Source organism: Phoxinus phoxinus (genome assembly GCF_949152265.1).
Source record: "Phoxinus phoxinus genome assembly, chromosome: 13".
Lineage (NCBI taxonomy): Eukaryota > Metazoa > Chordata > Actinopteri > Cypriniformes > Leuciscidae > Phoxinus > Phoxinus phoxinus.
In genome coordinates, this window is record NC_136888.1 from 5279553 (window position 1) to 5296165 (window position 16613).

General features: G+C 37.0%; 1 protein-coding gene across 1 annotated transcript in view; it reads right to left on the bottom strand.

Annotated features, from left to right (window-relative positions):
• Positions 1 to 1217: 1217 nt before the first annotated feature.
• galnt16 (UDP-N-acetyl-alpha-D-galactosamine:polypeptide N-acetylgalactosaminyltransferase 16) overlaps positions 1218 to 16613 on the bottom strand; it is a 57940-nt gene continuing 42544 nt past the window's right edge. Inside the window, exons 9-15 of the mRNA XM_079632780.1 lie at positions 15355 to 15458; positions 12780 to 12906; positions 12612 to 12704; positions 10657 to 10740; positions 10397 to 10520; positions 7072 to 7188; positions 1218 to 2354 (exon numbers count right to left, since the gene is read on the bottom strand). Coding sequence (XP_079488906.1) covers positions 2211 to 2354; positions 7072 to 7188; positions 10397 to 10520; positions 10657 to 10740; positions 12612 to 12704; positions 12780 to 12906; positions 15355 to 15458 — 793 coding nt within the window. The 3' untranslated portion in view covers positions 1218 to 2210. The remainder of the gene's footprint in view (positions 2355 to 7071; positions 7189 to 10396; positions 10521 to 10656; positions 10741 to 12611; positions 12705 to 12779; positions 12907 to 15354; positions 15459 to 16613) is intronic.

Here is a 16613-nt window from a genome sequence, read left to right on the forward strand (position 1 = left end):
CTAAAAAAGGCTTTCGAAACGGTCAGTCACAGCCTACTACTACTATCCAAGATGACATCCTTTAGCTTTTCTGCTGAGACAGTTAGCTGGTTTACATCTTATCTTCAGGACAGACATCAGTGTGTTAAAGTTGGTCAGGATAAGTCACCACTCTTATGCATTCAAAGGGGTATACCACAGGGCTCTATGCTGGGACCTTTGATGTTTAGTCTTTTTATAAATTATCTGCCAAAAATCTGCCCGGATGTAAATTGCCAACTTTATGCGGATGATGCTGTTTTTTATGCACCCGCTAAGTCACCGGAAAAGTCAGCGGAGGTTTTGACCACTTGTATGGCTGAGGTCAGTAAATGGCTCATTCAAAATCAGTTGGTGCTAAAAGTTGGAACAACATTTTCAGATTAATTTGCAAGATACAGCTATAAAATTGGTAACAGATTTTAAATACCTTGGATTGATCCTTGACCCCCAATTAAAATTTGACAAACATCTTAAGAAAATTTCAAAAACTATACAAAGTAATTTAAACTGTTTCAAACAAATTAGACAATATATTCCAAACCAGGCCGCCCTCCAGAAGTATAAATTGCTAAGCTTTGAAAGCTTTAGTGATTTATGTTTTCTCAAACTAACTTTCAAATGTCTCAATAATGCACCTGAGCCACTCAGTTCATTTATGCAGAGACAAAGCATCAATAGAGTCACCAGAGGCTCTATCAATAACAACTGTACAGTTCCGTACCGCAAGACTTCATTTGGTCAGTCTGCTTTTTCATATAAAAGTGCAAAGTTGTGGAATTCATTACCCACTGAATTTAAAACCATGACTGAGCTTAAAATGTTTACTTCTCGAGTTAAGTCTTGGATGAAATCGAAACAGGAATGTACCCATTTGTAGATAGCTGGTTTGTGTATGTAAGTGATTTATATGGTGTGTCTGTAGATATGTTTTTAAGATGAAATAGTAAATGTTGTAGTGTAAAGGCCCAACCATGGACTGGAGTTGAAAATTAGCAATGGCTATAAACTCTTTTTGCATAGCATCAGTTACAGACTTGTTTTGTACTATGTTTCATTGTGTGTGTGTGTGTGTGTGTGTGTGTGTGTGTGTGTGTGTGTGTGTGTGTGTGTGTGTGTGTGTGTGTGTGTGTGTGTGTGTGTGTGTGTGTGTGTGTGTGTGTGTGTGTGTTGTACAAAGACAGACTCAAGATATTTTTGGATTGTTGTCTGTTTTTTGGTGGTAGTCTTTATATTTCAAACAACATAACTGCTTCCTAGCACATGTTCAAAATGAAAAAAAATGCTTCAAGTAAATACAAAGTTTCAAAAGGCAAACAAATAAGACAGAGGAAAAACAGTCTTTGGGCTTTAGATGTTTGCAAATGCCTTTTCATTGTGCTGATGTACAGGACCATGCAGAATAAAAGCTCATTAAAAGCGCGTTACACTTCATGTGAGTCGACATCTCAATGCTTGTTTGATTTAACATTTGGTTATTTATTTCACTGGGTTTAGTGGAGCATTCAAGAGCCATTTCTGTCCTTCTTTTCCCAACATCTTCAGCGCGGGTCTAAGCCAGTGTGCTACTGCTAATCTTTGACTGTTGTTTAGGATAAACCTCTCGAAGTCGTAAAGTCTTTCTGCCGCTGAACGACAGTTTCCAGGACATATGCAGATTCATCTCACAGCATTGCACTTCATCCCAACCTAATACTGAACAAATCAAGCAGAGAACCCTCCACAGCGATGGGACAACAGTTCAGACCGTCAGGAGAACAGCTAATGAAGCCTATGCTGCAAAAACCACAGTCTCTGTGGGAATGAGGGAATATACAGGTCATGTGTCTGAAATGTAGTAAAAGGCATTTATATACACATCTATTCTCTGGTGTTTGAGACCTTAACACAACATTCAAAAGATGTCATAAAGCACTCCTGTCACCTGACAAAACCATGCCGTACGTGTGACTGTGTCTGAGGAAACCAGGACGCTGGACAGTGAAAGCTCAGGCATTCAGGCTTCGGTTGGGCTTTTCCCTCCTCAGCCACTCCACGATGAAGATATGAGGTCAGATGTTGACATGGTCATGTTGGGTTCGTTCGAGAGCAGCACCTTCAGCTAAAACAGTGCAAACGCTTTCCTCTGGCGGCACCTCAGCAACCTTACGAAACTCCTCCCCTTTCCCCGCCCTCCCTGTGAGCTCTGCAAGTCAGGTGACCAGCTGCGGCTCCCAGGATTGGCTGGCCACCAGGGGGCGGCACTGTGTGATGACCGGTGGGCCTGAAGGAGGCTGGCTATCCAGACACAAGCCACTCATCATGTGTTGCAGCGCCGGCCCTCGGGGCTTCCACTTCTGCAGGAAAAAGTGGAGACAGGTTAATTACATTTATACTGAACCACACACACACACACACACACACACACACACACACACACACACACACACACACACACACACACACACACACAGACAGACAGACAGACAGACAGACAGACAGACAGACAGACAGACAGACAGACAGACAGACAGACAGACAGACAGACAGATAGATAGATAGATAGATAGATAGATAGATAGATAGATAGATAGATAGATAGATAGACAGACAGAACGACAGACAGAACGACAGACAGAACGATTGACAGATAGACAGATAGAACGACAGACAGAACGATTGACAGATAGACAGATAGAACGACAGACAGTATGATAGACAGACAGAATGATAGACAGACAGACAGACAGAACGATAGACAGACAGAACGACAGACAGTATGATAGACAGACAGACAGACAGACAGACAGAATGATAGACAGACAGACAGACAGACATACAGACAGAACGATTGACAGACACACAGACAGAACGATTGATAGACAGACAGACAGAACGACAGACAGTATGATAGACAGACAGACTGACAGACAGACAGAACAACAGACAGACAGACACACAGTATGATAGACAGACAGAACGACAGACAGACAGAACGACAGACAGACAGACAGAATGATGGAATGATTGCAACTGTGGGACGTGTCTGAGTAGAGTTAAAAACTCAATTCTGTGTGAATGTGTTATTTTCATGCAAGAAATATTCAACAAACATAAAAGCGAGCTAGTTTGGGACCACACGTTTGTTTACGGTATTAATAAATTTATGTTTGACATAAATTAAGGACAACAAATAGTTTAAATTTGCTTGTGGAAAACATGCATGTTTGCTATTCACAATATTATTTCGAGCACAAGGATTTCTCATATCTCTAAGTAATTATCTTATTGTTCTTTAGTAAAGTACATCTGCTTTGTGTATTATGTGGATTTTCTATATTAATGGAATAACCTGGATAACCTACAACATTTATCAAAAGCATGATATACTGCAATCGGCTCTAAACTGAAACTTGTGAACCGAAGGTAATATCAACTATGATTTTTAACCGAACATTTTTACACAAACCTGGAATAAAAATGCAAAATTATTGTCTTTTTATGATATCCAATAACTGGACAGTCTTTGCTAAATTACCGTAAGCATCAAACGTAGAGAGGTTATATTACATAAATGTAGCATAGATTACAACGGTTTGAAATTATTCTCTTTGTATAATGTTTTACATGCTATTTTCACATAGGCGGTACATTATATGCAGTTGAATTCTGAACTGTAACAAATGATACAGGAATTAGCATGACTGTAAAATATCATATTTAAATAAACAGACAGAGGAAGACAATATGAAACACATCTTTCTAAAAATGCTGCAAAGCAAGCTTGCAATGAAATGAAAGCAGTGAAATGTTTTAGCCAAGGGCATGTCCCGTTGCGTGTGAGTGATGAGGTTACTGGTTTAGAGAGAGGTCAGTGAGTTTGAATTCAAAAGGCTTGATTTACTGTAATATCCTGTGTGTGTGTGTGTGTGTGTGTGTGTGTGTGTGTGTGTGTGTGTGTGTGTGTGTGTGTGTGTGTGTGTGTGTGTGTGTCCGTGTGTCCGTGTGTGTGCGTGTGTGTGTGTGTGTGTGTGTGTGTGTGTGTGTGTGTGTGTGTGTGTGTGTGTGTGTTGGCAGCATGGCAGGTTTCGTTCAGGAGAGCAATGATCTCAGCGCTGAGTGATCCAGCTTTCTGACTATTGCCTATAGGCCGCATCCTCACTGAAATTAAACTTATTGGGCCCTATTTTAACGATCTAAGTGCATGGTCTAAATAGTTCACTTAGGGCGTGTCCAAATCCACTTTTGCTATTTTAACGACGGGAAAAATGGTCGGCGCTCCCGTCGCATGGTCTTAAAGGGTTGTCTCTATTCTCTTAATGAGTAATGGGGGTGTTTTGGGCGTAACGTGCGTTAAACCAATCAGAGTCTCATCTCCCATTCCCTTTAAATGCCAGTTGCGCTCGCGCCATGGTGGATTCACTATTTACATGACAGAATTTGATAGCGGAAAAACTGAACTCGTCTCCAGAGCGCAAACGGATCGTGTGTGTGAGTGTGAGGTTAAAGTGTGCAAGCAGACCATCTACGGGACCAGCCGGATTCCACCATATCGTTACGTACACAATATTAATCTTTTAAATTGTAATCCTTTTATTTTTAACATTTGGCATGTTTGTGTCCCTGTGTGTGTAATAAGCAGAGTGTACACACGTTATGGACCCGCCTATGGGCGCACATTACTACCGCGCTCTTTAAATAACAATAAAAACATTGCGCCATTGACTTTAGACCAGGCTTCAGTTGGTCAATGGCGGAGTCTATCTCAGTTTCTCAAAATAGCAACGCACCAACAATACGCCTGAACACACCTCGTTTTCAGACCAGCAGCCCATGGCCGCAGAAGCATTTGCTATTCAAACAACGTGGCGCAGAACATGAAAATGATAAATGCGTCGGGCTGAAACTAGCAAAACACACTTGCGTCGCGCTTGGCGCTGCATTGCGCTGATAGGGGCCCATTGTCACAATCCTCAGTCACCACAGCACACTACATTTCCCATAATCCCTCCTGGATCACACCTGCACACACTCATCTAATCATCACACCTACACACACTCATCTAATCATCACACCTACACACACTCATCTAATCATCACACCTACACACACTCATCTAATCATCACACCTGCTCGTATTCATTTCATCATCTCTGTGTATTTAGTTCCTCTGTTTTAGTCTTTGGATGTCGTTGTGTGTGTATGCTATCCACACTGTTATGCCTGTCTGCCGTTTTGTTTTTTATTAAATCACGGTTATGTTTGTATCCAGTCTTCTTCATCCTCATCCTGTGACACTTATAGACACTTAACATATTCAGCCACCTCAAGCCAAACAAACAATGCTCAAAACAAAAGCCACTGTTATTTTAGTATCATTGATATACTATTGATATATATCAATAGTGATTTAGATTTAGTTTAAGTTAGAGATAATATTCCTGCTTTACAGTTGATATTGCTACATTTAGCAATATAACGTATGAATTATGTACAGTATATGATGTATATATATATGTATAGTATATGATTTGATGATATGAGTTGTTCAAAGCGTTTCTAAGGATGTGATTATAAGCTGTTTGATAACGTAGTCAAGCAAAAGGCTAATCATATCAATTACAGTTATGTTTCCAACGTTGTAGAGAGCGATATATAAAACCAGGACTTAACATTAACACCCACCTAATGTGTGTGTAGCCTATTTCAGCAGTGGTGTGTAACACAGTCACTCCTACTAGACACTTTGGCGGGTTGAACATTATATATAATATATACATTTTTCAATTGTAGTCTTTTAAAAGGCATCTGAATCTAAGTGCAAAAAAATGCTTTTTCACTATATATCAATCCTGAAATATCTGAAACGCTTCCAATACGTTTTCTGCAGAATAGATCCTCATAATTTTACTCAGTCCTGCAGATTTTGTTCTCACACTCAAAGTGTGGCACATAAAACCACGTCTCAGCACTAAACTGAGTAATTTTTTGCTGCTTATTAAACTTAAACAATAAAATACACACACAATAATGTCTAAATGCTGGTAAATGCGAGTATTTATGTAAACACAGTCAGTTATGTTTTAAGTTTAAGTAATGTTTTAACATAAACAGTTGAGAAAGAAAACACACTTTCAATCCGTGCATCAGGTCTTAAAGTGACGGCAGCCTAATACACCTGCTGACAAATTATAGATAATATTAAAAATATCTTTATAGCAGTTTTTCCCAATGGTATCGATGTCAAAATTGTGGCCAGTGAAAATGCTGACTGCAAACTTATTTTAATGCTCAAACAACAACATTACACACTAAAAAAAGAAAAGAAAAGAAAGAAAAAAGAAAAAGATAATAAACCTTTTTTAAATCATCCTGAATTATTGTTTTCACTGAGCTTGATATATAGTGGCCAAAACAAGGTATCTACATTTTGGGACAAAGTAAGCACATCAGTAAGGTTTAAAAATCAGTAAAGACTCCCAAAGTTTATAGACTCACCCACATTAATGTGATACATATAATGCACAACAATTACTAACAAAATATATATATATTTTTATAATGGTCTCATCATATGGAGAGACGCAAAGAGCAAATCTTCTCTGTATGGAATTTGATCTGTTTGTGAGGTATGTTCAGACTTTAGGAGATATCACAAATGAGCCGGACATGAATGAGTGGACAGAGGTAGAGGTCAGTCTGATGAAAGATTAAAGCCAACCCAGCTAAGCCAAACTTAGCTTGTGAGTGGAACCATATGCAGTGGGCTTATGGGAAGATATTTGTCTGTTGTGTTTCAGATTGATGGCAGAAGATTTATATACAAAGAGAAAAAAAAGAAAAAATGCAGCTATTATGACTGAAAGAATGAGACAAAGAGGAATAACGCTGAACATTCGCCCAGAAATGGCAACAGAAAATCCCTTAAACACTTTACATAACTTCCACAGAGAACACTAGTGCTGTCCGAGAGCTAATGGTCTTCTGAACCACGCCGATATCAAACTTACATGATTCATTCTCAGTGGGTCATCACAACTCAAACCCTCTGTCAGATACACACACACACCCACCTGTCTGGACTCTTTGGTGTTGCAGGGCTCCAGTCTGACCTTTGACCCTGCAGTGAAGGCTGTGATGGTCAAACACTGGTCATGCTGACGGATCTGTGGTTCAATCAGAGTCCACTTCTAAAAAAACAGAAAACAAAAACAGACACAGACAAATTATTGGGTGAGTAATGCAGGTGTAGAGTTATATAGATACAGTTATATAGATTATATACCGTAGTAACACACTCATCATTGGCCACTTTATCAGGTAAACCTGTTCAACAGCTTCTTAACGCAAATATGTAATCAGCCAATCACATGGCAGCAACTCAATGCATGTGGACATAGGGCGTTTCTCAATACTAAATACGCAAAGTTCGGACTTGCCAAGTTCGCCTCAGGAGATCTCAGTTATCTCGGTGTGTATATTTTAGGCAAACAACAAAGTGAAAAATATTATAAATCGCCACTCTGCCTCTTTTCGTTTTCTTTTAAAGTCCCCTTGTAGTCAATCATTTCACCCTTAAAACTCTTCTTAGATCACCAAAACGACATGTTTTTTTCCATATTTTTTTCCATACGTTGTTCTATGAATATGTAAATGAGCCCCGCCTCCACTCACTCACACCAGCTCAGAGATCCACTCGTTGACGATCACACGTTTACCTGGAGAGTGTTTCCCGTACAACAAAGTAACTCCCTGTTTAACTAGTATGAAGCCTGAGTATTGTTGCTTATATATAATATAAATGATATATAAATCTATATACAGTATATAGGCCTACATGCAAATATTTCTTAAATATATACAAGCATGTGTGTGTAATGTATAAAATAATTATACACAGTATACACATTTATTATGTAAACACAAACTTTTTGTATGCGATTAACCGTCACACAGCTCAAATCACCTCAAACTGGTTTCTTGAACATGACAATGAGTTCACTAAACTCAAGCGGCCTTCAGTCACCAGATCTTAAAGGTAGGGTAGGTCAGAATTGTCTAAAACAACTTTTATTCAAATTTGTTTAAACTGTCTTTATATACCAATACATAATTAAAATGCAAGTACTCTGAAATAGAGAGTATAAAAAACTGAGTGACTCTAGTGTATTTAATCTTCAATAAACACAGCTCATTAATTCCATTCACTCCCACCTAAAAACGGGTGCGCGACTGCGCGCACGTGGGCAGAGCCAATAATAGCGGCGGTAGTCATGGTGACGGAGAGTGACAGTCACGCAAGCCAATCACTTGTTTCGTCCTGAATGGAATTAATGAGCTGTGTTTTTTGAAGATTAAATACACTAGAGTCACTCAATTTTTATACTCTCTTTTTCAAAGTACTTACATTTTAATTATGTATTGGTATATAAAGACAGTTTAAGCCAATTTGAAAAAAAAAGTTCTTTAGACAATTCTTACCTACACAACCTTTAATCCAATAGAGCAGCTTTGGCATGTGCTGCAACTGTGTGATAATATCATGTCAATACAGACCAAAATCTCTGAGGAATGTTTCCAGCACCTTGTTGAATCCACGCCACAAAGACATTTTTGAAGGCAAAGGTGGGTTTAACCCGGTATTAGCAACGTGTACTCAATAAAGTGGCCAGTGAGTGTATATGGCAATACCAGAATTTGTATGTGAATCACACTCATAATCTGAAAAATTGACTTTTTTCATTTGTATTTTAATTTGTTTATTTGCCATGGAGTTGATTTGGAGTTTTTATTACATTTTTTAACATTGCTTCTCATTCCAAATCTCTGAATTCCATTTAATTCCAGATACAATCCTGTCCTCTTCTCCATGTCACTGAATTATGTTAGCTTTGTACAGGAATACCCCTTAACCGGCACCGCCTTTTTTAAATAGACATGAAAATGCACATTCCGAACTTAAATGGTTGTAATTCAAGAATATAGATGTAAGATTGGTCTTGTTTTAAAGAAGACATTTGGCAGATTTTTGTAGAAGTGAAATAAATTAAGGAAGTTAAACAGAAAAAAAAGTTATAGAAGTTTGAGTTTATGAAAATGTACAATGTAAAAAATTTAATTATTCATATGTTTTATAAAATATATATTTTCAAAACCTGGTGGACTCTAAAAATGCAAAAACAAATCAAAGCCAAAAATCTGAACAAGTTGTGTTTAAAATTTTAGGTTGATATTTAAAAAAATAAGCTTTCAGTGAGATTTAGTTTGGGCGCAGTACCAAACTTTTCCACTAGTTGACATTTCTGCCCAATATAAGGGCACCTCCATTTCCATATGTTGTTTGAGTGATCTGAACCATTATTTTTACAATTTTCATAAAATTTATGAAGTAGACATCCTATTCAGAAGTAGTTTTGGGAGTTTGGCAGATTTTGAAATGAATTCAACCTCTAAGAAACACAAAAGATCACGTATGTGCATTATAGCTCGCTGCCACATCACAAATGCTGAATCTATTATTTTTTTCTTTATATTTAAAACATTTTCAGACCTTTTTTTCTAAAAGAATTGAATGGATGCTATCTTTTGAACTCTTGGCATGAAAACAAACTGAGGTTTCTACCATTCTTTCATGATTTTTCATGTTCATCACTATTTCAAAATAAAGGTCTGAACACGCCTTAGGAGTATGAAAATATTATTGTTGCAAATTGATAAATTACGTCTCCTCTGTTATTTATTTTGAAAATCAGTCACCAAATATGTAAACTAGAGATTGTAAGCTTTCAAATGATATATAGTTTGTCAAGATTAGTTTAGGTTTAGTATAGGATATTACTGTTTTAAATATGTAATGGCTGTGCCAATATAAAGGGTTAATGGGCAAAATATTTTTGAAAAATGCAAAGGTGAAAATAATGTGAACATGGAGAGTGTTGCATTTACAATGCACATAATGCACAAAGCAGTTAGGGAATAACTGAGAAAGGTCTGTTGACATTGTAAATAAAAACAAAACAGAACAAAATAGATGATAAGATGGTGGAATCACAGTCGAATCAGGAAATCAGTGCCAATGCCTAGTATACTCTTACTCACTCGAAACATTGATAAAAATGTTACAGGAAAAGCTTAACCGTTTTGAAAATCCATATTCAAAAGTATGCAAAACAAAAAAAACCTTTAATGGTCAAAAAATGGAGTGTGTTGCAATTACAATGACCAAACAAAACCAGTGCCAATGCCTAGTCTTAGTTTTGTAACTTTACTCACTGGGAAAACACCTCCAATTTGTACAGGAAAAACCAAACTATTTTGAAAACAAAAATGCCATGCTCCTGATGTATAACTGAAAATAGTGTTAAGTTAGTAACTACGTTCAGTCAGTTAAAGCTTCACCTGTGAGGCAGGTATGCTCGGTGTGGTCTTACACTCGGCCAAACCCAGACTGTCTGTGCCGTGGCTCTCCAGACACAAGCCATCCTGCTTCAGGAGACTGTACACCTCCTCCTGCTCTGGGATTCTGACAAACACAAGCAAGAACGACACAACACGTTCAGGACAGGGGCCCGAGAGGGTTAAATGGCATTTGACTCCAAGTCCAGGTTTTGTCTGGCAGCCCCTCAGAGCCAGGACACAGTCCAGTGAACGCGACTCACTTGAGTTCAGGGTACACATTCTCAAGATACCAGCGGAAAGAGTTACAGTTCAACTTCCGTCTGAGTGCAAGCCGATCTGCAATACTGTGTGGAGAGACAGAAGCGGTTTAAAGGAGTAGTTCACCCAGAAATAAAAGAAAAACATCATCTAACTCACCCACAAGTTGCTTCAGAAAGTTCACCACGGGCTGTCAAGGCCCAAAAAGTACCATAAAATAGTCTGTGCTGTAATATTGTGTGAGAATAGTGTGTGAGAAACATATCTACTGAAAATCTAATGAGTTTGAAATAAAATTGAGTTTTGTTGGTATAAACCTTTGTGAAAAAGAAGTGGACTTTAGCATACTTTTACAAATATATAATATACTTTTAAAGAATATACTCGTTGAACTGAATGTAATGTTTTCAGACACTTAATTGTGTGCTATTTAAAACTAAATTAAAATGTATTATATATTTAATTTATATTAAATGTAATTATTTGACCTTAAAGAGTGTTTTTTTTTACACATTTAAGTAGATCTTAAGTACATCTTTATGTAATTTCATAATTATTAGGGCTGTTAAACGATTAACGCACCCAAAATAAAAGTTTGTGTTTACATAATAAATGTGTGTGTACTGTGTATATTATATATATATATAAACACACACACATGCTTGTATATATTTAAGAAATATTTGCATGTATATACTGTATATAGATTTATATATAATTTATATTATATATAAATGATAAATATTTTATAAATAAATAACATATTTTTCTTAAATATATACATGAATGTGTGTGTATTTATATATATAAAATAATTATACACAGTACACACACATTTATTATGTAAACACAAACTTTTATTTTGGATGCGATTAATCCAAAATAATGTACTTAATGTACTGGCTAGCATTTATGGTAAACTAGAATATGAAACTTATTCAAATGTCATGTATGTAAAAATATATATGCAATTATTTTGTAATGATAAATGTAAAATATATTACATTTAAATGTAATATTAAATAACTCACTACAGTTAAAATTATAATCAATTACTTTACATGTGCTTCAACAGTCATGAAAGTGTGCTTTCTATAAGTACACTTAAGTGGCCTTTTATTTCATTGATATTATATTATCTGCAAGTACCGCTTTTTGAAACTATACTTAAGATTTGAAGCACACTACAAGTGCACATTCAATACAATTATGCGCACTTCTTTTTCACAAGGGAATTTATGTATTTAGGTTGATTCAGTGATGCTATATAATATTTTTCACTTTAATAAAACCAGTTAATTTACAGGTGAAACTCGAAAAATTCGAATATTGTGCAAAAGTTCCTTTATTTCAGTAATTCAACTTAAAAGGCGAAACTAATATATTATATAGACTCATTACATGCAAAGTGAGATATTTCAAGCCTTTATTTGTTATAATAACAGCTTATGCTTATGAAAACCCCATATTCAAAATTAGAATATTGTGAAAAGGTTTTCATAAGCTGTAAGCCATAATCATCAAAATTATAACAAATAAAGTCTTGAAATATCTCACTTTGCATGTAATGAGTCTATATAATATATTAGTTTCAACTTTTAAGCTGAATTACTGAAAAAAATTAACTTTTACACCATATTATAGTTTCACCTGTAGATGTCCATTACAGGTTACCATTTTTTTTTTAGTGTACGTTGTTTGGTGTTTGATTTTTAAACCTGGCATGACAGATCTTAAGTTTAAGTATTTACTTAAAGTACTTTTATGGAGCTTGATAGTCAGTTTTATTGTATGTAGCAGCGTGAACATCCTGCTAAACACAACAACAACAGAGATTTCATTTTGGATGTGACTGTTCCTTTAGAATCAGAAGTAAATATAATCATGACAATCTCGTAAAACGGCAACTAGATCTACATAAAAACACAGTGTATAAAAGTTATCAGAGATGTCTGACCTCCCAAAGGCCTTTCCCTGCGCTGACGGTCTTGCAGCGTAGTAATACTGTTTATACTCATCCATCCAGACCTCAGCTGCTCTCCGCGTGTTCCTGCAACACACACAGACTATGTAACAGCGCTTCATACACTTCATATGATCACAGCTTACATAAAGGCCCATTTACTTAATGTAGGTGAGTGCATTGCCCTCTGGGAAGTCATAGGGATGGCGTTTCCTAAAGACGTGTCCCACGCGACTGCAGGGCAGGATCTCAAGACTGCCACCACACATCCACACTCTGAATGACAGCTCTACAGCATCAGAAAAAGAAAAAAAAATATTATGGAAATACTTTTGTTTATGCAAGAATGAAACATTATTGGTTACAAATGTTTTGAAATAGGAAAAACAATCAAGAAAAAAACATCCAGGCATCCCTGAGAATCAAACCCTTTCTTCTAGGCTGCAAGTAAGACATGCTAATGCTGTACAATATAGCGCACATAACTGAGCCTAGCGGACCCATGCAGGTGGAGCTGGGGAGGGAGGGGGGTTTCTGAAACCACACGGCAGCTACAGCAAATGCTGACCAAGTATATTTGGAGGTTGAGCAGCGAGCTCATTGGCTACTGATATGGCAGGAACCAATCAGCTTTGCCCAATAGAGAATGATGGGATTGCAAGCAGATTGAGTTAAGGACCAATCTAGAGTTTCACGACAGGACTTTGTATTTGTCCAAATTCCTCTCCTTATAGTTCTACATTAAACACAAAACATGTTCTGATGGACGTGTTACCACAGTTAATAACATTGTAAATCTAGATTTTTTTTTATATTTTCGTTTTAAAAACATTTATAAGACTATACATATTACCTTGACATTGAATTGCAGAAAACTAGTTAACGCTGCCGCGTGAGTGTTTGTAGTGCAACGGCTGAGGGTGTGATGGTAATTTTGACATGGCTCTCTCTTCTTATCAATGTAATCAATTTCTCAATATTTTTTCCTCTTTTGGTAAGTCAGAAATGCTATTGTGGATTTTTTTTTCTTTTTTCTATGGACCTTTTTCACATATCCGGGCTTCTCACAATTTATTTGTAAAACAATAATATTAAAGCATTTCTTCAAAAATAACCTGATGATGTTAACACAACCTACTGTACACACACACACACACACACACACACACACACACACACACACACACACTTATTCATATTTTGAATTTTGAATTTTAATACATTTTTCATTAACTTCAATTTAAAGGCACACTATGTAGAAATTGTACCTTAATATAACAGCTTCAAAGTCATTTCGGTGGTAAACAAACTCATAGAAGGGCGAATCATCCTGGTAGTAAAGCTTGGGGGGGACGCCGCTGGAAAAACCAGCAATGCAAGTTTGAGAGGAGCGCCCTCGACAAATCTCGCAAGAATAACGACTTGCTTTACGGCAAAGACGTCACACACATCAACAACATATGAAGCACGAAGACACTTGCGCGCATTTCAGACGTGATACTCGACGATGGAAAAAGCAAAGAAAACGCGGTCGGAAGAGTCGAGGAAAAGGAAAAGAGAATCGGACCGCGTGAGGAACCGGACAAGAGTCACTCGGTCAGGCGTTCAGTCGTTGGCGCGAGCTAAAAAGCAGCACTGGATGCAACAGCGATGCTGACCTGGCGATCTTGTTGATGGACTAGTAAATAAATCTCTTATTTGTAAACTTGTTTGCGTTCTATGTTGTATGTTGTTTGCGTTCGCTTGTAGTATGTCATTTTTTTTTACGATGCTGTTCATTCATTCATTATATCAGACGACGCTGTTGACGTTGATTCCTGTGATTATCATGAGAACAGTTGTCGATATCTCACATAATTATCAGGACATAAAAAAGCCTAGAGGTTGTAGATAGTGTAAACGAGCACAATTTGCAAACTATTATAATAAATTGCAATAATCATATCTAATGACATCATAACGGCCAATGTTATGAAATAATGCGACGTACATTTAACTTTATTGATGTCATCTGGCATTTTGTAATGTTTACATTATAATCAAAACACACAAATGAAATTATACAGTAGGCCTAGACTATAGGCTATTTACTTGTGATTTAGCTGCAATCATGTAAAAACGTTAAAAGCCAGCAAACGTGGTAGGCTACTTTATTATTATAAAGTAGTCTAACACTTGACATGAACTTATTATTATCCTATTACCATCATCAGTAGTTCAGTAGACTATGCAGTAGCCTAATATTTGCATGAAATCGTGAAACATTACCTGGTCAATACCATGCCCGACGCTTCTATCCTACCGAACAGGTACCGGTGGACAGGGTGGGGGTGGGTATATACGACAGTGCAAGTATTCCACAGCGACTCTAGGGGTCGCTGTTTGACAAAAACACAATTTCTACATAGTGTAACTCTAATGTCTGTCCAGTTTTTATTCTTTTATTTCAGTTTTTGTTTTTTAATGCATCAAGTTAAACAAAAAAAGTAAACAAAAATTGCCTTGGCAACTAGCTGAAGTTTTATTTAGTTTTTGTATGGTTTTAGTTGTAGTCTTAGTTAACAATAATATCCCTGAGGTTTGACTATATTAGTGAGGACATCTTCACCACACTTTTCTTCATACAGTATAATCTCTGCTGCTTGTCTTGCTAAAATGTTCACAGGATGTTTGTAACTTCAGCACATTCACAGAAGAGGAGTAAAACAATCTTTCAGGATAATTGATCATTACTTACCAAAGTTCTCACCGCCCCAAATGTCCATGTGAGTGTCATACTGGCCCAGACGATTAAACCAGCCTTTTTCCATTACGAAGATTCCTCCAGCAATCACAGGGGTCCTGCGTGAACAGCCGTTAGTATCAAGAGAAGAGAAATATAGGGACATGTCCTTACCAATATTCAGCAATACTAAATTGTCCCTAGCAATAATTTTGATGTAAAAACAATATATTATTTTGGATGCATCTGAAATGGGTCATACCATTGACATTACCCGAAGAGTCAAAGTAAATAGGTAAGAAAACAGCGTTATTTCAAGGAACGTTCATTAAGTGGACAGAGTCAGGCACATGTTAGAATTATATTTCAGTTTACCCTCTTTAACTTTAACTTACTGTTGTTAAACTGAAAGTATGAAGCAAACTGTTAGCTCAAATATCCTCAAAACTAAAAACAACAGTGAAATAAGAGCGCATGGTTTATCTGTCAATCAGGTGTGCATGAAAGTTGAGTAGAAAGAGTAGAATCCCAGTCGTGTTTTCTTTCAGTCATCATTGGTTCAGTTCATTTAATATTCATTATATGTTTATACTCTGATGAGAGATGTTGACAAATGCACTATGGACAGAATAAAGGTAAAGTTAAAGCTGCAGTCGGCAAGTCTGGCAGATTGAGGGGCAACTCTCATGCTACCGCGAGCACCCTCCCATCGAGATCGAGCTGGTCAGTGTGTGTGCACCAGATCTTCTGTGAACGTGCCCGTCTCTTCAGCATCGATTTCTACAGGCGTTTTCTTTTCCTTGGTTGTTTTAGACCTCCTAGCTCTGAATTGGAAGCTTGTTAGTAGATTTTGTTAGTTAGTAGATCTGTTAGTAGATTGCGCGAACTGGATTTTTTTTGGAAGTGGATTTTTGCAAAACAAATAACAGGCTCTAGGTGGAGGTAGAAGTGCGGGGGTTTTTCTAAAACCGGCTGATTTATGTTGTTCTGTCGGAGCATAGTGTCGGTTTCAGGGAATATGATCGGATGATTCAGGGAAAATCTTGCCGACTTCAGCTTTAAATCTCTGCCTCCTTGTCATTCTCGTCATAGTCTAAAAAACTTAATGTCAATCCCTGAATAAAGATTTTTGTTTTGTCTTATGCTGCGTTTATGTCCCCACCAATGTCAAAATCAAACCTACACTCTTGGTTGTTATATACTATTTACACACAAAGTGGGATTGAAAGGTCTGAGACCATACAGTAAAAATGCTTCTAGTTTTATAAAAGAGA